This window comes from Trachypithecus francoisi, unplaced genomic scaffold (genome assembly GCF_009764315.1).
Source record: "Trachypithecus francoisi isolate TF-2019V2 unplaced genomic scaffold, Tfra_2.0 Lachesis_group9, whole genome shotgun sequence".
Taxonomy (NCBI): Eukaryota; Metazoa; Chordata; class Mammalia; order Primates; family Cercopithecidae; genus Trachypithecus; species Trachypithecus francoisi.
In genome coordinates this window covers 75,001,245-75,025,479 of record NW_022681474.1, presented here as the reverse complement: position 1 = coordinate 75,025,479, position 24,235 = coordinate 75,001,245, and the positions used below count along the sequence as shown (strand labels likewise).

At 38.4% G+C, this 24,235-nt stretch overlaps 1 protein-coding gene across 8 annotated transcripts in view; it reads right to left on the bottom strand.

Annotated features, from left to right (window-relative positions):
* The window catches only part of FAM13C (family with sequence similarity 13 member C), a 141,597-nt gene that overhangs the window by 5,206 nt on the left and 112,156 nt on the right, over window positions 1-24,235 (bottom strand). For 4 of the 8 annotated variants that reach the window (XM_033208698.1, XM_033208697.1, XM_033208695.1 and 1 more), the window contains 6 exons: window positions 17,554-17,764; window positions 16,211-16,349; window positions 11,765-11,846; window positions 10,109-10,320; window positions 1,970-2,065; window positions 421-617 (listed from right to left, as the gene is read on the bottom strand). In XM_033208698.1, coding sequence (XP_033064589.1) covers window positions 421-617; window positions 1,970-2,065; window positions 10,109-10,320; window positions 11,765-11,846; window positions 16,211-16,349; window positions 17,554-17,764 — 937 coding nt within the window. The remainder of the gene's footprint in view (window positions 1-420; window positions 618-1,969; window positions 2,066-10,108; window positions 10,321-11,764; window positions 11,847-16,210; window positions 16,350-17,553; window positions 17,765-24,235) is intronic. The other 4 variants (XM_033208703.1, XM_033208702.1, XM_033208696.1 and 1 more) reach the window with 3 other exon arrangements.

The window sequence follows — 24,235 nt, the reverse complement described above, 5'->3', positions numbered from 1 at the left end:
CACCACCAAAAAAAGGGTTTTCTGCTTGCTTTCTCTGACAGACACTTCTGTCAAATTAAATTAAATTAAATTAAATCTCATAATCTGGGCTATAAGATACAAACCAAAGAAGGCCAGATTATCATGAGGAATGCCAGCTACTGAATAATGATAATAATAATGATGATATTAATGAAAATCCAAATGGCTTCTATCTGAAGGGCCATTTAAGAGACAAAGGACAAGTCATTTGCTTACTACCAAGTGGATTTCTAGTGGAAAAACTATCTCATCTAAATGTAAGAGACTAGGATAAAGGCCCTGAGAACTGTTGACCCACCCCTTTGAATCCAGCATTTTCAAAGGCCAGCTCTGCTTCATATACTGGTATCAGATCAGAAGGAGTTAAGAGGAGACTCTACACTTAGGATTCATACTCACATGGTAGCCTCATGTAAATTAGACATGGAGAGAGCTGGTGGTTTTACTTCTTTCTTTTCATCTGGTAGAAGGGCCCTAACAGGCTCAGTCTCATTAGAGTAGGTGAGGTGGTCACCAACAGGAAAGTGAGATGCTGGATCTGGCAAAGGTTGTTGGCTTCCCTGTGGATGGTCTTCATCAGAGTCCTCTTCCTCCTGCTTATCACAGGCAGAGTTAAAGAAAGTCACGTAATGCTCAGTGCCTCTTGAGGAAACAAAAAAAAAAAACGGGCAGGGGAACCATAAATCAATGCCATGAAAACCAGTAGGTGACCCAAATGCCTACTGAGAACTGGGATGGAAGCAATCAAGAAGAGTTCTTCCTCAGTTTCATTAAAAACCTGCAGAAGTTAATGAGCAAAAAGACAGCAGCCATGCTGGGCTAAAACTTAACTCACCAAGTTCATCTGTGTCTTCTGGGCCAATGAAGGCACAGACCATTAGGATATGGTCCAGTCTGGACTATACTACCAAGTGATTCCTCCCTTTCACTCAGACCTTCTGGGCTCCAGCTTAATACTTGTGACATGAGTTAAGATGAGGTGGACTACAGACAACTTTTATCCTCCAGAAATACCCAAAGTCAGGTCCCAGTGGGAACCAACATTCAGATACAGAGGATACTCAGAAAATTGACAAGTTCAGGGGAGAGCTATTGGAAGGCCAAAGCAAAGTGGGGTTACTCCTCAACCTGTTCTGATAATTCGTATCACAACTAGAAGATTCTCTTGCAAGAAATATAAGAACTCTACTACATTTTAAATTATGCTTCCATAATGGGAAAATTCCAAAGACTGAATTATTATTCTCTTAATGTCTTTAAAAATATGGAAGTATAATCCATCTCAAAAAATGTGGAAGTATAATGTACTCAAGCATACTTAAATTTATATTTGTTAATATTTATTCTTTTTTATATTGATATCTTGAACAAGTAACTGTTTTGATATTGATGGAGTAGGATTTGTGATGCTTTTCTAGTTCTGTACTCCCATAAATCATTCTTTACTAAAAGTAGTCTAACTCAATTTCAGTACTTATATTTTCTATTGAAATAAATCTTTTCATATCTTGTATAGTATGGTCAAATGGTACCAAAAACAAATGTTGCATTATATCAAGAATATATTGTTAATTTTCTGATTAAAGGAAAAAATTAACCAACACACAGAACAGAAAGGCTCTGTTTTGTCTAGCTGTGTTACAAATTAGAAAATGCCAAACTGAAATCTATCATTTCTTTTCACCCAAGCTAATGAAAGCAAATGTTAAAATTGGCTCTAGACATACAAGTACTATATGTTCCTATTTTACAATAGTTCTAATATCAGCCACTGTTAAGTATAGTAATGGGGTTAGAGAAGACCAAATTTTCACTTTTTGAAATGACACCTGGCCTTGTTAGCAGTATATACTGCCATGAAGGATCTTTTATAACTCTTGTATTACTATGTGACATCATGTTAACTAACTTCAGTACAAAGTAACAGCATGCAAGTATCCTGACTTACAATTGTTGGAATAAGGGAAGGCGTTGACAAGATTTGCTTGATAATTCTGTATCGGTCATAAAGCGGCTTTATGAGGTTCTTGTCTTGCTTAGTTACCTGAGAAACATGAAATTATTATTCTTCTCTCAGACAAGAATGAAAACATCAATATTTTTAGCAGACAGAAAGCCTCAAAGGAAAGGATTATAATACTATAATGCAACAGTTATCATGAAAAGGAAAGTCATTTATTTATTTATTTATTTAGAGACAGAGTCTCACTCTGTCACCCAGGCAGAGTGCAATGGCATGATCCCGGCTCACTGTGACCTCCACCTCCTGGGTTCAAGCAATTCTCTTGCCTCAGCCACCCGAGTAACTGGGACTACAGGCATACACCACCACACCTGGCTAATTATTTTGTATTTTTAGTAGATACAGGGTTTCACCATGTTGGCCAGGTTGGTCTCAAACTCCTGACCTCAAGTGATCAGCCTGCCTCGGCCTCCAATTATAGGTGTGAGCCACCATGCCTGGCCAGAAAGTCATTTACAAGATACTGTATGTAGCACATGCCAGTTTTTTCTTGGAAAAGTTTCTTAAAGCATACGTCCAAGTTTAGGAATGTGATTTTTGGAGGAGTCTGAAATGCATAAGTGTTAAGGAACCTCTTCCTTAATTACTTCTTCATTCTTAAAAAACCAGTCCAGACATTGATTTTTCTTCTGAAACATATATTTTATCTAGACTTTCCCGATTATATGTAGTCACAAACACCAACGTTGTACAGGTCTTCATCACTACATGCGTGTATTATATACTAGGTTATGACTAGTTGTGATATAAACGAAATTATTTTGGACAAAACATTTAACTTCTCTGAGTCCTCAATTTCCTACCTATACAAGAAGGAGGTTGGAGTTACCAATATCCTTCCATTAAAAATATGTATAACCTCTTGATCCACTAATATATTCTATACCCCTCTGCTGTAAGACCCATCCCTAATTACTGTTTTCAGTGGATCACATTGTGCATAAAAATTTAAATAGCTTCCTATCTATCCATCTATCTATCTGTCTATGTATCTGCCTGTTTATCCAAAGTGACCAAACTCCTTTGCTTGTATTGGTTTTTTTCCTGCTTTGTATTCTGCATTAATTTTCTGCATGTCTAGTAAACATAGCTTCCCTTTTACTCTAGTCCAGTGATATACACTTGGCAAGTGGTGGGAAGGGAATAGTAGAAATAACTCATGTAATAATCACCCAGAAATCTTTTATCAAAGTACACACACCCAAGCATGCCAGATAGATCTGCCATCCAGATCTGTCTCCCTTGAAAGAAAAGAAAATGTCTCAAACATGTGTTACACTTCCCAGTTATCCTCATGTTCACAACTCCCATCCCAGTTGCAAACCATTCTGGCCCGTATTGATCTATCTTTTCTCTCAACTTCTTATCTCATTATCTGAGTCTTAACTGTTTTCTTTGTTTCAGTATTGTCTGCCCAAATAAATGATTCTTGAGGAGAGAGATCATATCACATACTTCTTTAAATTCTCACAGTACCCAACACATTCCCATTCCTACTACTAAGCTATCAACACAAGTTTATATGAAAAAAGGACTCTAATTTTTAGCAATCTTCTTTTAAGTTGCATACGCTGTGACCTAAGTCTCGCTTCCCTCTGTAGAAGCCTGTTAAGTATTGCTTAAATAACCTCAAGATCTTTTCATTTTCTAACCCAATCATTTTTAAACACTTTTATTCATAATACATCTTTCCATTAAAAAAAAAAAAAAAAAACAAGTTCCCATCAAAATCTATTTCATGGGATTTTAATAGATGACAGAAGAAAAAAATCTCAGTCTGAGTTCAGAAAACATGGAAATAGTGGTTTTTTTATGTAATATCTTACTGGGACTTACAATCCATAGAAAGTATTTCAGAAAATGATGCATTTAACTAGTGTTGGAATCTCTCCATTGCAATTTGATTTTTATGATTTAATATATTCCCCCGATTCTAGAAAAGCTAAATTTAATTCTAAAAGAAAAAAGTGACCAAAACACATGATAGAATGATGAATGCCATTATAGAAAAGTATCTTCCGTAGATGCTAGATAAAATTTGGGAACACGTACAATGTATGCACTGCTTTTTCACTTTGATTCCATTGTCTTCCTCTGAAGATTATTATCAAAGCAATCCCTGAGGAAATGTGAGGGTTCCATACCCTAATGCATAGTAAGTACAAAACACTGTGAAACCTCTAAGTCTACAAGTGCTCATCCTCAGATAGACGACAGGAAAGCAGATTGCCTGAGGAAGGTTAGTAGTGGGATTATGTGCCAGGAGCTGTTTTCTACTCACAGAAAAGCTATAGGCCTGCAAAGTGATCTTCATAAAGGAAACTGAATCAAGGTAAGCTCTGCAGGATACCCCAAATCTAAGGGGGCAGAAATACATTAGACTTTGCTGTTATTCTTCAGCCACTTTCTGCTAAGAATCAGATCTAATTTTCTCCTCTGAATTCAATGGCTGTCTCTTTCTGAAGTGCATCCTTCCTCCCTAATTCTATAATTTCTGCTGGCTGTAGTATGCAAGATATATCTATTTTTTCATTTTTTCATATGAATGAAGGAAACAAGATTTCCTTTATGTTTTCGGTTACATGTTGAATAACCTAAAACAGCCAAATAGAGCTATGAATGTATTGTCATAATTTAAAGATAAATAAAAGGAGATAAACTTTAAAAGATGATTATTCTTCCAGTTTCTCCATTTTTATAGTATCGGGGTAAAACTAAGAGGAGGTTGAACAAGAAAGGACCATATATAGGACAAAATTTGATATGATTTGTTTATAGCTTGGCAACTTTGCCATATGAAAACTCCTGGCCCCCTATCAATGATGATTTGAATCACCAAGGTCTGGAAATAAACTGGCTTTCCAAGAGACGTAACTGCTACTGAGGGTCAGTCCAAATTAGTTTGTTTCTGGGTCCTGGTCAGAAAGTTGTTTAGGAAAAAGCTGCCATAGCTTCAGCACTTCTACCACCTTGTTTTCTTTTCCCCCATGGGACTGGTGCCATGTATTCCTGCAGAGTAAGCCACAGAAATTTATAAATAAAATCATTACAATTATCCCCATAAATGAGATCTCTCTTAAGGAGAGAAGTAAAACTGACATTCTCTTCTCTGGACAGTGAGCAATAGAAATCATGCTTCTTAGCTTTAGGGACTCAAGTCCTGCCAAGATTTTCCTAAGTATCCCCATCGCCTTATTGAGGGAGGCACTATATGTAAGCAAGTCTGACTGTTTAAATTAAACAATCAAACAAGATAGAAGTCAGTACTGGATATTATCATAGAAAGCAATTGCTAAAGAGAATGTTTTGGTCAATTTAGATGTCCAAGCCGGGAATTGAAGGTTAATATTTGTCTTGAAACCAGAGGACATGAGTTCAGATAACCAGCTTCAAAACTTATAAACTGTTTTTAACATTACAAATATGTAATATTTGAACCTCAGTTTCCTAATATGCATAATGATCACTTTTAATAAGTTTTATATGTAAATGTTTCTGGATTAATAACACGCATACCAAATGTTATTTGAGCTATCAAACTAGTTGACTTGATGTTAATGTCAATGCTATCCATTAATAAAAAAGAATATCACAGTGCTATTGAATAATAATTTTTTAAAAATAAAAGAGAATGATAAGCTATGTCTTGATATAAAAAGCTGTCCAGAATATACAAAGTAAAAAGGATGCATAATTGTATAGACTGCTGTCTTTTGTCTAACAGAGGCAAGTTAAGCTATATATTGGGGCCAGGCATGGTAGCTCACTTCTGTAATCCCAGCACTTTGGGAAGCTGAGGTGGGAGCATGCCTTAAGGCCAAGAATTTTAGACCAGCCTGGGCAAAAGTGAGAGCTCATCTCTACAAAAAATTAAAATAATCAACCAGGCATGGTGTTGCACACCTGTAGTCCCAGCTACATGAGAGGCCGAGGTGGGAAGATCACTTGAGCTCAGGAGTTTATGGCTGCAGTGAGCTATGATTGTGCCACTGTACTCCAGCCTGAATGATAAAGTGACACTCTGTCTCTATAAAAAAAAAAAAAATAGAATATATGTTGATAATTTCTTGTATATGTTTTACATAGAAACTCCAAAAAAGACACAAGACATTAATAACAATAGTTACCTGCTGGGGGTGGGAGACCTCAGAGCTGGAGATGGCAGTTGGTTTTGGAAGTAGTCTTTTTACCATTTTCTGTTATATATTTTCTTTTTGAACTATGTGAGAAAGTATTACCTATTCAATAAATTATTTTTTTAAAAAAAGAAGGATAAATAGGAAAGCAGAAAGTTTGATGGGATCTTCCTTTTCATGCCCTTTAAGTCTACTGTCTTTCCAACCAACAACAACCTGCTAATAAGTTATTAATTTTTTATTGATTTTTTTCAAGATAAAATGTATACTTTCTAAAAATCTGCTTTCATCCTCAGAGATGCTACAGTTGATGAGAGGCCAGAAGAAGTAACTGCAATTACTCATCCCCTTGGTAATTTGAGCTGTGCACCTGACACCACCTACAGTTCTTAGAAAGGTCAATATTGATATATATGCCAGCACCAGTTCAGTATTTCCAAAAGAAAAGGACATAAAAGACATAAATAAGCACTACAGTTCAGCTCAGGGGATGACTCATTCATTTCCAGTGTACAGCCATGCCCTGTAACGCAGAAGTGATTATCTCTAAAAATCATCCATAGATAAAACAGGAAGAAAATTACTCACTGGCAGTATCTGAACCAACAAGGCAATGCTATAGGATTTATCAGCCTTAGTGTGGTCTGTGACTAAATACCAAATGCAGAAATTACGGAAAGAGTCATAATAAAGTCTCTCTAGAAAAGATGTCATTCTTTATCTTGAAATTTTAATATTTAATGCATTTTCAGCAATAAGGCAAGGACCTCAGATGAAAGTCATATGTCTCTTTGAGTTTAAAGAAACAGGACCTAATGAGATGATCTGAAATGCTACTGAGCTCATTGAGGAGTTAGAAATAGCACTAGCTGCTATGGGAATACAAAGTTTTCTCTTTGGTTATGCTGTAGGCTCTGGATTCACACTGAGTATAGTGACTGGCTAGCTACTACATGGTTTACTATATTAAGCTTTCTCAGTACCAATACTCAGCTTTATGTATTTACATTTTCTATTAGAGATGCTCTCTGTTTAAAGGGCCTAACTTTAGCCTACTGAAGAGCTATATTATAGGTATATTTGAGGGGGCTTCTGATACTTATTAAATCAATAGATCATTAAAAATAATAGAAATGATTGGCATTTATACTAGGTGACATCCATGCATGAGGAGATTTTTCTCTGATCTTCCCACTCTCATTTGCATATGTCTATTTGACTTACATGTCTCAGTAAGATGACCAACCATCCCAGTTTGTCCAGGACTGAGGCATTTCCCAGGACATGGGATTTTCAGTGCTAAAAGCAAAAAAGTCTTGGGCAAACTGGGATGATTGGTCACCCTATTCCTGAAAGATATTAAATGTAAAATATCCCAAACTAATAGTTTATGTTATATTTTTATCTACAACCCCAGTGTGCTCTTCTAGTTTTCTCTGTATCAGTAAAAGCTTTTCTGTGAGTAGAAAACAGCTCCTGGCACATAATTCCACTACTAACCTTCCTCAGGCAATCTGCTTTCCTGTCCTCTATCTGAGGATGAGTACTTGTAGACTTAGAGGTTTCACAGTGTTTTGTACTTACTAAGCATGCATCATCCCAGATTCTTCTTTGCTTTCATTTCCTCCCATCTAATGCTTCAACATATCCTTTTGATTCTACCTTCAAAATATACTTTGATTGTATCCACTTCTTTCCCTCTCCAAGACCACCATGCTAATCCAAGCCACCCATTCCATCTCCCCTTTTCATTCTTTTCCCTGTGATGTATCCTCCACTTAGCAAGCAGACAGATCTATTAAATGTAATCATGTCATGTCACTTTTCCGCTCTCAACCATTCAACAACTTCCCAATACTTCCCACAGTTTTAAAGGTTCTGTGTGATGGGTTCTAATCTGTCTTTCTGACTTGATCTCATGCCATCCTGTTCTCCAACCCTCAAACCCGAGAATTCAAAGTGAACAACAAGGTCTTCCTTTCATCATGGCCTTCATACCTGCAATTCCATTTGTTGAGAATGTTTTCTGCTGCTCCCTTTGACCTGCTGATTCTTCTTTAAATGTTACCTCTTGGCTTTCCTAATCGCTTTATCTAAAGTAGAAACTACACCCATTATTTTCTATCATGTCACCTGTTAAATATCCTGCATAGTACTTATCAACATTTTTAATGATTTCTTTTTATTGAGTTGTTTATTTCTTGTTGTATCCCCACTCCCAGGACAACATGAACTACATGAGGGCATTGACCCCCCCATGACTTCTATATATTTTTTATGTTTTATATCTAGCATCTATTCTACTTCACAACACATAGTTGGCATTTAAATCTTTTTGCAAATGAACTATTGTCCACTAGTCAGTAGGTTTCTCACTTACTGTCACGATAATTATATAAGTAGGTATTACCTGTATTTTACAGATGAGGAAGTTGAATCTCAGAGAATCAGTTCACTTGCCAAGTGCCCATGGTTAGAAAGTGGCTGATTCAAGTGCTGAGTCCTGTTCTAAGTCTACTATATCAATCCCATCTCTCCTTTTACTACCCTTGTTAATTGAGTAGAACATAGATTTAGACATTGACCAAGATGCTTTAATAGATACGGTCAAAGTGACTTTAAAATACTGGAAAGACCTTCAGAAGCACTGAAGGATAGAAAACCACAGGTGTACCTGAGAGTTTCTGTATATATATGCAGAAGTTACTCACTAACTATCGCAGAAGTAGAATCTTGGTGGGCTCAGGGATAGGATGACTGAGTGAATGAAAACCTTCTCTTCACTCCTCACAACATGTATTTGTTGTTGTTGTTTTAAGACTAAAGGTATTTCATAAAGAAAGATGTGGTCACAGGTCCATTTCTACTTGTAGATCACAAGTCCTTATGTAAATGACTAATCCAGGGGCATATTTTGAGCCTTTTGAGATTTGGAATATGTTGTCACTTTATGATTAATACCAGGTAATACACAATAGAACAGGGAAAGGTAGCATTCTCCTCAAGAAGACTTCATTTGAAAATTAAATGCTAGTCTCTTCATTCATCTGCTCATTTTTCCATTCACTCAGCAAACATTTATTCAATACCTACTATGTACAGAAAAGGAGGGGTCATGACCTATAAATAGTACTTCCATGTAAGAAGTTCAAGGTGTAGTACAAGAAACAGTAAATGGCCTACAAGATAGAGCTGTGATAGGGTAGTTACATCTCTTATTCGAGAACTGAAAGTCAATCACAAGCTTCCCTGGCATAATTGAAATGGAAGCATATATATGCACGACAAGGAGAGATTAACCAGGTAAATACTAATCAGTCTTTTCTTCGTTGTAAAATATAATAAATCTTTTCTTTGAACTCCAGGCTCATATATTCAAATGCTTGACAACTCTATCTAGATGCCTCACAGAGACTTCAAAACTAAGATATCCAAAGCTGAAGACTTGTATTTCAACTTAACACTCCCAAGAAACCCTACCTCTCTATTCTTATTATATAAACACCAAACAATTTTTCTTACTATTTATAGATCATCCCTGCTTTATTATTTTTAACAAGACATGAAGAAAGGGGCTGTAACTGGAGTCCTTTCCTTTCAGGCAATATGCTTATTTCTTAGTCTTGGGTTCATTTGCTAATTTTGGGGTATGGAGAGTTGGAGAGAAAGGGATATGATATACTCTGGTGTCCTTGCCATTTACTTCCTATCAATGCACAACACTATAACCTCCAGAATGGTGGCTTAGCCTGGCATCATGTGGCACTACTGCTTGTGGCCAGTAACCTATCAGGAACTCATCTGAAATTCTGGAGCCAGGCTAATAAAAATGTTTCTGTAATGACAAAGTGCTCTTATAAATTGGATGATCTCACCAGCACTGTGTGAACTATAGGGGCCCTCTATATAATAAGACATCGTGATGTACCTTAGAATCCTCCTGGGGAGGAAGTTGCTCTCTTTTCTCCTTCAGGCATGTCAAAACAGCATCTGGAGTCTCTTCTCCAGAGGAGCTTGGCTCCAGGCCCGCAGCTTCTGGCTTCCCATTTTCTCTGGGGACTGTGGGTTGCTCACAGGACAGGTTTCTAGGTGGACCTTTAGGAGCACTCCCTTGTTCTTCTGACAGCTTTAGCTTTAGTTCTAAGAGAAATGCTATGAGTTATCATAAGCAAAGAGAACCCACTAGCCCTAATAAGAACAGAGAGCCGTTCAGGAATTCCTTCCCCTGATGCCAAATCTGTAGAAATGAACATTAATGATGGCTTTCCACGGGGCAATGGCAACCCTTATAAGCAGAGCCACTAGCATAGGCTCCCAATCAGGTGTGAAAACAGGGCTCTAGAGGCTAGGATCTCATGGAGGTGGAGGATATGTATGGCAGTAGTGCAGTGGTTTAGATTTCAGAGGAGGAAGAGTTTGCAGGAAAACCAGTGGCGCCTGGCCCCACCTGCCATGTACTGTAGCACCTGAAATTCCACACCCAAAGATTTATTTACTTATATTTTGAAGTTGTGGGTTCATCAAGAGCCCCTGTGGAAATGCAAGTAATTCTGCAAGACATTATACATGTAGACACCCAAGGAAATACAGGAGGGGGTGGGAAAGGGTAGATGGGAATGTCAGCCCCAACTTCACAGATTTTGCTATTTTGTCTTATGGTAGCTTTTAAGATCTAGGAATTATTACAATATGGCTTTATATAAACCTAGATAATTTAAAATAAAAAAGCCCCCTGAGACTTATCAAGGAATTACGTTTTAGAGTATGCAAGGGTACTGGTTGTTTGAAGGAGGCATTTATATTTATTTCTCAATTACATAGCTCATTTTCTTTGTTTGATGTTTGTTTCCTAGTTAGACTTTGTCTTGATGTTTAAACATTACATATTGTATAAACCTGCCACATCTTTACAGTTTAATACCACTGAATTAATATTCCCTTCTAGTTCTTTTTAGTCACTCTCCTTCCAGAAATTTGGAAAAACTCCCATGTCTCTAAGTATTAAAGTTAGAGTGTGGAGAGAGGAAGAAAATAACTTTTTATTGTTAAATAACAACAGTCTATTTTAAATGGATTTTAGAGTTAATACTCTCACCACCATCTCCAGAGAAAAACAGAAAAAGGACACTAGCCCATATGGCAGGAGAACCACATTCTACACCTGGCCCACCACCTTCCAGCTCTGTAACCCTCCCCTCTCTATGAGCATAAATGTCCTCATCCATGCACTGAAGTGTGTGGAGTAAATGATTTCTCAGACCTCTTCTGTTTCTAACATCCAACAATCCAATAGCCTAGGGAGGTTAGTGCTCCACATGTTAAAAGGTTCCTGGCATTGAAGTGAATCATTCCACTTAGGAGTCTGGAGGTCCTCAGTTTCTTTATAAGGAGGTTTATTACATGGGGCCAAACAATGACAGAGATACAGGATGCTTTATTTCAAAAGGGAGCTACAGTCTAAGCAGGAAACAAGGTGCAAGAGGGCACAGGTGGAAATGAATCTAAAATTCTCTGGAGCACATTATCACTAGTTTAACTGCTTCCTTTATGATGAAAAAAAAAAAGACCTTTGACTGGCATTTACCTTTGAGCTGTTTACGACCTTTAGCCAAATCATTCATCCATTTCAGGACTTCAGGATTAGAAGTCTTGTCACCATGTGAAGGCTACCAAGGGAAGGAAAAAATGGGGGTGGGAGGGAGGGACGGAGGGAGAGGGTGGGGGAGAAAAAGAGAAAAGGAAAAACAAAATGTGTAAACACCTGAGCCATACAAAGATAGTTTAGGAATATATAAAGCTGGGAGAGAAATTCAGGTGTGAAATTTCTGATGGAGTTGCTTCTGATGAAGTTACCTCTAGAAAACAGTAAATATTCTTGACCTCCTCTACCCTTTAATCCTTGCTATGGGCATTATTTCTAAATGTGCCTGGTCACTTAATATTTTTCACATAGTCCTGGCCATGCCAGTGCCCCTGCAGTCAAGCTGTCAATCACCTTGCAGGTCACCCACAGCCCATATATACCGCATTGCCAGACCATTTTCTGTAGCACTGCAGATGACTGCACTGATACAAACCAGTACTTGCTACCTTGCTTGTGGCTCACACACATGCTATGACCACAACCCGTGGGAGAATACTGAAAAACTGGAAGATTTAGCTCTTACCAGTTATATCCTCTAAGCTAAAGAAAGGAGACCCCAGAATCTCTAAAACCTGACAGTATTCCTGAGAAGTCAGTCTGTTAGGGGGATATGCAGATTTCTAACACCTTCACTAGTGGTAGCCAAACATACTGTCCCTCTACCCCCACAGATCAGTAAAAACTGTTCTTAAACAAGTCAAGGCTACCATAGTAACTTACATGCAGGCTCAAGAAAATTAATGGTTACTTTAAATTAAGGATTTACAAGGAACTGTAAAATAAGCTTAAGATGACATGATCATAAACATAATAGCCTGAAATATGTGCATTGTTAATGACCAAATCTAGGGGCTGTCATTTTTTCTTTAAAGATCCACTAAATCCATGTAACAATGACAGGTTGTTGGTGAGAGGAAGGCATAGGAAGACGGGAGATTTTTCAAACTCAAAGGAAAAAACTACTGTGTGACAGGATCATCACATGTACATGAGTCTAGGTATGCTCATTTTAAAACACAAGGCATGATTCTGTCAGTTCTAGAGTGATTTAAAAACCATACATTTTAAGATTAAAATAGAAAAGAAGATTGACAATGATTCTTTCCAGGAAGAACTTGAATAGGAAACTGGTTTCCCTGAGGGATGGCAGGGGGTTGGGGAAGGGTGGGAGAAAGAAAAAAAAAAAAAAAAAAAAAAAAAAAAAGCTGGTTTCAGGACCATGGACAGTGACACGTGGACCTCAATCCCCACCTCTCTAAAACAGCTTAGCCTAGTCCTGTCTATGGTTTGCTAGAATGATGCACTGTATAGTTTAGTACTTTAGTTTGGATAGCAGTCTGGTTACATGGAAAGCCAGTGTTTTACATTTGGTTTCTCAAAATCCTTAGAAAATTCTCCACTCTGATCTGAGAACACATCTTGTTGAACAATGCTTCACTGGACTGTTCCACACAGTTATTTCCATCTTTTGAAATATGGTAAAAACAAACACACACACAAAAAATCCTAAGGCCTGAAGCCAGTGACTGCAAAAGAAATAAGTTTTCACTATGATGCATAGAACTTAGGAGAAATTTAAGGCTAAATTTCTGACAAAATAATTTAAAGCCTGAAATCAGTTTCTGAAATGAATTTACTTCCCTACCCTTGAAGAAGCTGTTAAAAGGGTTAAATCAAACTCACATGGATAGCAGCTCTCAAATCACATGAAGTTCCCATATACAAGTTGTAGATCTTCAAGACTTAACTTCTTAAGTGAAATATTCTGATTCAAAAGGCCACACACCCAGAAATTACATAGGTTTAGGTTTTGTTCAATGCAATTAAAATTGACCTCCTAAGTACCATTGTATGAGATTTATGATCTGCCAAAGATGGTTCAAAAAGACACATTAGAAAGATTACTGGGAGGGTTATAAAAAGACCTCAGTTGCTGTTCTGGCTAGAACTATTCTTTGCTGTGTGATTCTGGGAAACTCACTTCCCCTTTCTGGGCCTCAGTTTCTTCAGTTGTCAGATAAGACAAAAGACTCACTGATTCTTTCCAATTCTAACATTCCCTGATTCCACTGAAAGTAGACATCTGGCTGACGCAGCCTTTTCTTATCCCAAGAGTCCAATAATCAAATGCAAAATCAGATGTAGAGATGTAGAGAATTTGGGGTAGGTGTGCAAAATGGTTACAGTAAACAGAGATGGAAAGATATACGTGATACATGGGTATTAGAAAAGCACAGAGGCCCAGCAGGAGCCCAGATTCAAAAATTAGCAGTGGGTGCTATGAATTCCACAGTCAGACTGCCAGGAAGGGGAGCCTTACATACAGCAACAGTTAAAGCCCATTGACATGTCAAACCTCTAAGCACAGCCTGGCCCTGACAGGAAGGACAGGGGTTTCCTGAGACATGTGAGGTTCTAATTATAACAAAGACTTTTACACACACTGAAGCAGCAGTGACCAAGGAGCCTCCTTCCCCTACTGCTCCCTGATCTGTCCTTCCATAAGTGTATTTAAGTGTATGGTTGTGTGTGTATGTGTGCGTGTGCATGTGCATGCATGTGCATATGTGCTCTAGCTTCAGAAAACTCTAGATAAAGGCAGGAGATGTTTCCAGGTGGAATTCTCTTCCAAAATAAGCATCCAAGATCTGTGACTGTGGGTAGAAAACTCCAGTGGAAAATTAACATGTACAGTTTTCCTTTATTTTCTGACAAGGAGAGACTACCATGGAGTAGCCTATTTAAATATGTAACTCATAGATTAAAAAGTTAGTGTTATCTAGGACCATTTACTCCCTTTGTACCAAACACTGTAATAAGCATTATGTATGTACTTCCTTATTTACTACTTACAAACTTAAGAAGTCACTACCTAATACTCCATTTTACAAATGGCCAAACTGAGACTCAGAAAGATAACAAGTCCAAAATCACTGAGTCTTTAAGTAGCTGTGCTGGATTCAAATCCAAAATAGTCTGAATCAAGAACTGCCAGATAAGATGTGTTAACGGGTGCTGGGAATGGAGCCTCTGGTTGTTACTCTGTATTTTCCAATATGAAGATATCATAGATCCAATAATACCCCAGCAGCAAACAGGTGAAATCAGCTTCTCTCAGGATATCTGGAGCTTTTAAAATGCAGACACTTAAAAATTTTACTTATATTCTATTGCAAAACCTACTCATCTGTAATCCACTGACCCAAGTTGTGACTTGATAGAACGCAACTATCTTAGGCAAGTCATTTCCATCATGTGTCGGTTTCATTGTCTGTAAAATAAAATCCTGGACTAATAATGTGTTGAGCTCCCTTCTGCTCTATAAAAGACAATAAATAGCTGTGACTGCCTGACTCTGGGGAAGATAATCTTCAACATCCTGACTAAGGTTGCCTTGAAAGCCAATCTGATTTTCCCCTCATTTCTGCAAAGCTAAAATCTGCTCATTAAAACTCCTCCTTCAGTGAATTTGAGGCCACTGTGGGAAACAAGACAGGAAGAATGGAAGAGTGAAATATTACCCACTCTCACCTCCCTCCCCAGAACTTACTCTATACTCACAAGAACTTTCCAACGGCCTCTGTACCAAGTGTTTAGTGAACATTTAAATATTTCAAGATGTATGAGAGATTATTCCCTGTTCTCTTTTATTCTAATAACAAGCTGTTCTGGGCTCTCTGCCAAAGACCCAATATCTTTGTCCAATTCTCCATGGATATGCTTTTTCTCTATGCCATGGTCGCCACTGGAGAAAATAAAAGCAACACTGACCATCAAGACACTTACCTATGACCCTATTGTTTCTTACATAAGAAGAAAGGAGGCTCATGTTTGCTGCACTGCAGTACTAGCATGAAAACTAGTGTCTCTCTGATGGGGAAAGGATGGCTTAGGGTTGGTTCTTATGAGTGGCCTGAACAGATGTCACTTGAGAGGTCCTCATTCACCAACCAGGAAATACTTTAATGTCAAAGAAACCATCTCTACCTCATTTTGTTCCACAATTGGAGATTCCTCCCTTGAGTCTTTAATAAGTTCTTATCAAAATGCAATTGAGAAAAAGGAAAAAAAAAAAAAAAAAAAAAACATAATTCAAAAGCTTTCCAAATTTTGTTCCTCAGAAAAAAAAAGGCAAGATCAATAATCAAATAAGATTGGAAAAATAGTTGTAATCCATGACTAGAAAATATCCTAGCAGAGATCAAGTGACAGCAGGTGAGAACAAGACAGATAGAAGATGAAGACTCTATGATAGGTCCAGGTTGGCCCATGGGAACACAACTGTCCCCTGGCAAAGAAGGGTACCCAGAAAGGAAGGACAGAGGCTGACGAGAATCCACCCACCTCTGACCAATCCACTCCTATGTCAAACCCCAGAGTCCTTACCCGGTATTTCTTTTCTTGTTCAAATTTTTCTTCAAATTTCCGAATTTTCCGCTTGAGGCTCTGGATGTGCTTGGTGAGCTGGGTGATGGTCTGTGGCTCCTTGCCATCTCCACAGCTGCAGCGTGAAGAACTCCGCGGCCTGCAGTGATTACAGGGAGGAAGGAGTATCAAAAACAGTGGGCTTCCAGTAAACAGTTCTGTTGATCTACAAACCAAAATTCCTGGATTGTCAGAGAAATCCAGAGAGAAGTTCATTATTTGATGAGGCCACCATGGTAACATCTGCTCATTAATGGAGACTCCCTATCACAAAACTCTGTTATGGGTGGACGTTGTCTGGGACTTTAGTGTAAAATGCCAAAATATTAGTCCAGGAAATGCATTTTGTAAAGCTTAGAGGAGGCCAATTTAAGAATCGAAAGAGACAGCACTGTTGAGGTCCTGTCCTCAATAAGTTGCACAAGCCACACCTGCCAACATTTTCAAGGAAGATTTAGATGAGTGGTTAACTTTTCTTGACATAACAGGACTTTTTTTTTAATATGATGAAAGGATATGCCCCTTCTCCCAGAAACTGCATACACCCCCTTACATAACACACACTTTACATGCAATAGCAATAATTCACTAACTCTTTCAGGTCCATCAATAGATAGTTCATGGACCCAGGGTTAGATAAATTCAAGAAAAAATGGCATGAGTTCTGAGGGAGAAACCAGGGATTCTCCAGGCATAATTTTAGCCAGAGGATTCTTAATCTTAACTGTATATCAAAATTATTTGTGGAACTTAAATAACACACAGTTCCTCAATCTCAAATGCAAATTCCAAGTGGAATGTGTAGGGGGCAGGCATCTGATTACACACACACACACACGCACACACACACACACACATTATTTGGACGAGGGTAGCTATTGTAAGCTACCACTTTTCTAGAATCTAAGAAGAAATGTAGATGGACATCTCCCAAGTGTTCCCACAACTCATCCATTGATGCTACCACTGGACATGGAAAGAATATTGAGTTCATCAAGAATGGTATGTCTGATATGTACATGTACATATAGTTATTTAAGATTCTGGTCATTTCACCAAAAATGTTCAAACATGTGAGCCCCTGGGCTATCCTGTCTCTCATGACCATTTCTTCCTGAGGTATAAGGCCTGCAATGGCATCCCCAACTAGCAAGTACACTGATTTTTGTCATTTATTGTTTCAGTCGTGCAGTTGTGTTAGGCAGGCACATTTGTGCTGTTTCAGTCATACTTCATTGTAGTTTATAAATGTGATATTTGAAAAACTGTATGAAATGAAGACAATAACAAAACAGTTTTCTTACATCATAAACTGCTGAGTGCTGGGTGGAGATGGGGCTGACTCAGGGTCTAAGTTGAATCTCTGGCTTTGGCTGAAGATGGAGCATCGTGGTGACAGCAGTGGGTTGTCACCGTCGGTGATGTGATAGAGCAGCCTGCTGGTCCCCACAGACTGGAGGTCTTCTGGTGCACTGTCGGCCTCATTCTGCCCATCTTTATGGACTGGTGAGGGGTCTGGGCAAATGAGACAAATCATCAAGACTTAGAAGTGACAGAGGGCTTGAGACTGTCATGTTTCTAAATAAAGATCATATGCATTCATTATAATGGCTTCCCTCTTTGTCATTTCTTCCTTCTGGGGATATGAAAAGCTTTCAAAATATTGTCATGTTTATTCTCACAGAACCTGGACAGAAAATATTACAAAGCTGTTAACAAAACAAATAAAACAAATAAGTTTGGTATGACTTATACAATCAACACAATCCCAAACTACAAAACAATCCTCTTTTTATTTCACATTATTTGCATAAGTCAGAGGGTATATTACAAAGTGTTAGAGCAATAAAATGAAAACAATAAAATGGAGCTGGAGTAAAAGATTATAGATTATCAGGAAGAAAAGGGATAACAACCAGTGAAGGAAGGGAGAGAATGGAGTAGGAGGAAGAAAGAGAAAAGAAAAACAAGAGGAAGAGAGGGGAGAGGAGTCCCCAGAAAGAAAATTATTCAGCAGTCATCAAAAATGATGGAGAACTCTGCTTATCAGCAAGGAATGATGTTCAGAATATGCTAAATGGGAGCCACAAGTTTCAAAACAAAACATCCCATTTTATATAAACACACACGTTTATATGTACAAATAGATGCACTGAAAGATCAAAGATGTTACGTAGCAACTACAAAGCATGGTAGAATCAGGAATAATTCTATTTTTTTCTCCAAAACTTTATGTACCATTTTATTGCAGGAAAAACAAAAAACATACACAAAACCTGCTCCAAATCCTCTCCCCAGCTAGCCATCTCTGTCTCTGAATTCTCACTAGAACCAATCCCCTTTTAAGTTAGTTCCCCACCTTGTGATCAGTCCAGAAGGTAGGTACCCCTCTGCTATGGAAGTAAGGGCAGGGGACTGAGGTGCAGCAGCAGGGCATCAGATCATTAGGAAACCAAGTCAGGGAGCCAGAAGAAGGAGCTCTGCACCCTGGACTCTGTACAGTTATTCAAGAAGCAGCCTAGTCTCCTTCTCAAGTTTGCTCAACAGACAAGTCAGGACCAGCCAAGGCTTTCTCTTACTACTTCTTCTCTAACAAAAGTGGAAAACAAAAGATTTTCTGGATGAATAAGCAGAATCAGAGAACACTGATGATCTGCTTGTCCAAAATAAACACTTATCACAACTTGGTACCAGATGAATCTTAATCAGATTTAGAGTGACTCCTTATTCTCTAGAGCTTGAAATGCAATCTGCTTTGTGTAACATCAAAGGTCTGATTAGGTCCTCCTGTGTTTTCAGTTGGCTTCTCTCCTGGTGGATTGTAGACTGGAGGGTGGATAACGCCTCCTATCTTGCCTTTGAGGCCCACTGACAGCACTGTCAGTGGCTGAGGCTAGTCAGAAATGGATGTGATGACAAAAGAGTTGGAGGGAGGCGAATGGTAGTGCCTCCAGCCCAAGGCAAGGTGTAGTGGTGTGACTGACACACATCACTACAGGCAACACCCTTGCCATGAATAATTTACCCAGAAAACTCTGCAGTTTGGAAACAGCCCTCAGGAGTAACCGGAATAAGAGTTATTAATCAATAACTCACAGCATATAATATCACCTTTGAAATACACCAGCAGGTGTATGGGTTCCTCATCAAATCCTTTTCTTAAACCACTAGGCTCTAAGAAGAAATGTGTTTTATTCATGTTACCAGTTTCTTGGAAATATCTTCGGAAATAATAATGGGGAAGAAAATAATCCTTAGCAGGCACCTGGGACCACCATATTTTTACTGAAATGGAAAAAGTTCTGAGATCTTGAACCCTTCAGCTCAGTTGTGGCCCCAGGGTCAAAATTAACAAGGTCTCTTCTTGGTTGCTGTTTTATAATGCCAAAATGGAAATACTTGGGATCCTAGTCACATGACTGTGAAGCAGTGCCAGGGAAAGATCTGTTTCTGGAACCCATAGAGTCCTAAAATATAACTTTGTAGAATCACAGATCACTACAAATGGCTTTTTAAAAAACTGCATTGCAACAGTAATTGCAAACCTCCATTTATATGGCATCTGTTTTCCCTTGGGCATTTGCGTAATTTACCATGTGGCCCAATTAACATCCTAACCTCCTTGCCTCCAATTCACTATTGAAGGAAACTGTGAGCCAGAAAGATCCCAAAGCAACCAATTGAAAAACAATACAGTCAAAAACTGGTAATTTGGTAGCCTCTCAGTTCTTTGTCCAAACTCTCCATTTGAGTTGAGAAGGGGTTTAATTAAATCAGCTGACTCATGCATATGTGTGTGTATTTGTGTAGACAGAATTATTGAGCTCTTTGCTCAGAAGAGGCCAGTGTAGATTCAGAGCCAATGCTGCTGCTGTTCTGGGAAGAGTCCAGGCCACTGCTTCCAGAGCCTACTTCCCAGTAGGGAGAAGCTGATGGCAACATTAAACTAAGGTGGAACCTTTGTTCCCTAGGGGCACATTACTTTTTATCCCCAAGGAGGGGCATCTTGCCAGGGCTCATCCTGCAATGCAGTATGTTTTAGAGGAAAGGGTCTGGGAGTCAGGAGTTTGGTGCACCTATACTTTCTGTGGGACTCTGGCCAGTTTGCCCACCTCTCTCAGTTTCATTGTTTGGCCTGTGTCTTCCTGACAGGACTGTGATAAGAAAAATAAAAGGAGACATTCTGTACAACATTGTGCCAATACAGTAGTTACCACTTATCGGCAGGGGATAAGTTCCAAGACTCCCAGTGGATGCCTGAAACCACAGAGTGCATCAAACCCTGTATATACTATGTTTTTTCCTATATAGAGAGAGCTTTGATAAAGTTTAATTCATAAATTAGACACAGTAAGAGATTAACAACAAATAATAAAATAGGACAATTATAGCAAGATACTATAATAAGAGTTGTATAAATGTGATCTCTCTGAAAATACTTATTGTACTGTACTGTGGGCACCTGAAATGCAGAAAGTGAGACCGAGGATATGGGAAGACTACTGTAGTAACAATGCTGTTACTTATGCTTAAAATTTTGTTAAAAGGGCAGATCCCACATTAAGTGTTTTTACCTAATTAAACAAATTCTTCTTCTTTGTATTTTCTAAAAATTTTTGTAACAAATACAGATTAATTTTATAAAAACAGGAAAACACAAGTTAATATTAAAATTTGGGGGGAAAAGAAAACTTTCATGAGAAGGGAAGTGAGAAAGCACCCTGGTGGCAGATAATAGTGAGCAAAGACTGTTAGTTTGAATCCCAGGCCTACCACTGGTTAAAGAGAGTTTAGAGATGTCGGACCTTTTTAAACCTCAATTTCTTCATCTGTTAAATGGGGAGAATAATGGTGCCTGCCTCACATGACTAAGTGAACATAAAATTATTCTCCTACAAAAGTTTTGCCAGATCTAGATAAACTTATTTTTTATTTATATAGTTTTTTAAAAAATGTTCCAACCTACAGTATTTTTTAAATTTAAGCTTCATCCTAAGCAATGGCCAAGAATTCATTAATTTGATGTACTAGTTACATTTTTAAGAACTAATACACATTAAAATAAATTCCTCCTAAAAGTAAAAATATTCACCCATGCATCCTTTGCATAGGGTACAAATCTTAGGTGAAATTTGCATTTGGTGAAATCTTAGGATAAAGTATAGAAGCTACTGAACACAGTATCTATGAGAACCATTATTTTTAACAAATATTATTACTAAAATAAGAGAGTTGAATATTGTCTTCTCTTACTGAACACCAACCTCATTTGGAATCCCTGCAGGGTTATTGTGGAAAATAAGAACCAATATACCCCTTAACATGTTGTCACTACTCTGAGTCCCTGTTTATAAAAACATAATACTCTGAGTCCCTATTTATAAAAACGTAATATTTATAAAAACATTGTTATTAGATATAATAATCATCATATCTAATATTTATGAAGTGAGTCACTGTTGCCTCAATCTTATTCTGAGATTTTTTGCATGTATTTAATCTTCATAACAACTACATGAGGCTGGTAGTAAAGTGCTCTCCATTTTAAATTCACTAGGAAAGGTTGCATAACTAGGCTATCTCCACTCAGGGAGAGTTTGACCAATGCTTGAAATAGAAGACTCCAAATCTCTGACACCGGAAGCCAGAGTGTTTCTGGCAGCCCAGTCACTGAGCAGAAGGGAACATAGAGAAGAAAAGTAGTTACCATCAGTGTGTGAAGGCCAAAAGACCACTTCTGCTCAGGCTGCAACCCCAAGCAGAAGCAAATGCTACATTACAGTGGTTAAAAGAGTTAGTCAGATTTAAAAATATATCTTTCTAATGTGAATTTTTAAAGCTATTCCAAACCTAAGTAAATCTCTATCTGCAAAAACTTGAGATGGGGTGCTGAGATGTGCAGATCTGTAAAGTTGCACTCTTGGGATTGCCCATCATGGTGGGCTCATAAATAGCATTCAGGGACATTCCAAAATGCCAAACATCAGCCTTTGTTGGTTTCAAACGCTAAATAAGCCAAAAGTGTGTCCGTGGTTCTAATGAGGTTCAGGCCTTAGCATTCTCAACCAGCCTCTCTCAGGACAGATAGCAGGGAGGATAATAGCATCACACACACACAAAGAGGACCACAAAAACAAAGATGAAAAACAACCGAGAAAATATCTGATGGATACATGATGGGTTCAGTTTTAGGTATGTCACATTTGAGTTCCTGAGGCACTAACAGGTTAACTATATGGTTAGAGGGGAGAGAACATGGGTAAACCTGAAGCCATCCCAATAACCAAGGCCAGGAAAATAGATGAGCTTTCTTGGTTAGAGATGACTGAGAGAGGAGAAGCAGTATCATCATGTCAGGTGGGGATGACGGCAGATGAAAAGGGACTCTGGGTTTAGGAGACTGACTGAGCAGTGAGGAGGTCAGCACTCAGTTTCTACAGATGGCCACTAGATGTGTTAGGGAGCTGGAGGCGTGGGAAATATGTCACCCTGAAAACAGGGCTGGGCTTCATGATAGTCACCCTGCAGACCCAAGAGGCAATTTGCCATAATGAATAAAAACATGAGCCATAGGCTCAGGAAGACCCAGATGCTCGTCCCAGTTTTGTCACTGGTGTGACCTGGGATGCATTATTTGATCTCTCTCAATCTCATTGAATTTGAGAAATAACCAAGGGAAATGGCCAATGGACAGCTTCTGATCTCTGAGAACATCTTTTACTCTTCCTATGTCACCAAAATGGAGCCAACTGCTCAGATAACAATGAGGCTGAACAATGTCCTGCCCAGGTCCAGGGTTCTGCCTGAGCTGTGGAGCTAGGGAAAGAGAAATCATCCATCATAGTGTGGAAGATTCAGAAGTGCCCTCTAGGGATACAGAGAAAGCTGGGTGCTGGATGCTTATCATTTTTCAGCCTACTTGACTCTCCAGGTCTTCTAGTCGATTCTTGAATATTTGATCACCTTAGTGGTACAGCTGATAAAAATCTGCTATTAAGATGAGAAAAGCTATTTTCAAACGGGAGTTTTCATTTATGAGCAGAAGCACTGTAGGGAGAATATTTGGGGAACATTGAATATACAAAGCTAACAGAAAGACCACTGAAGGAAATTCCAACCTTCAATGTGGGCGATAACTTTACTAGGCTCATCCCAAGTCAATTAGAAAGTGTAGTCAAGAATGATTCATCTCAAGTGTCATGAGTTAGGCTGAATTAGCCAATTCACTCAAGGAAGTTGGACCAGCAGCTCCAGATAGAGGCACAGGAATGTATGATTCTCAAGGAACTCAAAGAGACAGGACAGGTTGTCTACCTAGCCCTGGGCCTGGGAGGCATCCAGAGCAGTGTCAGACACCAAGCTTCTGGGCATGCCATCTGCTCACTTCCAGGCAGTCTTTCTATGCATGGAAAGCTGATACTAAAATAACCCAAAGAAAGGATTTTTAAAGTGACTAAAATATATAGGAAACCTGTGTGCAGGGAAAAAGTGGTAATTGAGAACTCTCTGTGTGTTCAAATTTTTTGTAAACCTAAAACGGTTCTGAAAAATAAAGTTTATTAATATTTTTTGTAATGACTATAGGCTACCAGTTAAAAGCCCAGGCTCTGGCATCAGAGGCTTGGGCTTGATCTGTGATACCACTTGTTGGCAGTTGTTACATCCTTGACCAGGCGAGTCTCTTCAAATTCAGAATTCTCATTTGTAAACAGTTGAAGACAAATATAATCAGGTATAATAACACAGTACTTGGTCTAATGTAAAAAGTGAATTAAAAAAATTAAATAACTACCTGGCAATTTGGGCTGTAGGACTGATATTTCCTTCCTATAAAGCAGTTGGAGAAGTAGCCTCAGAGAATTACAGTCATCTATACATTTTGAAATATTTCCTTAGAAAACAAGGGGTTAATGTGAAGTTCCTTTCTTCATAGATTATGAAGATGATTATAAAAGCATCACAGAAAAATTATTAGTAGTAGATAAC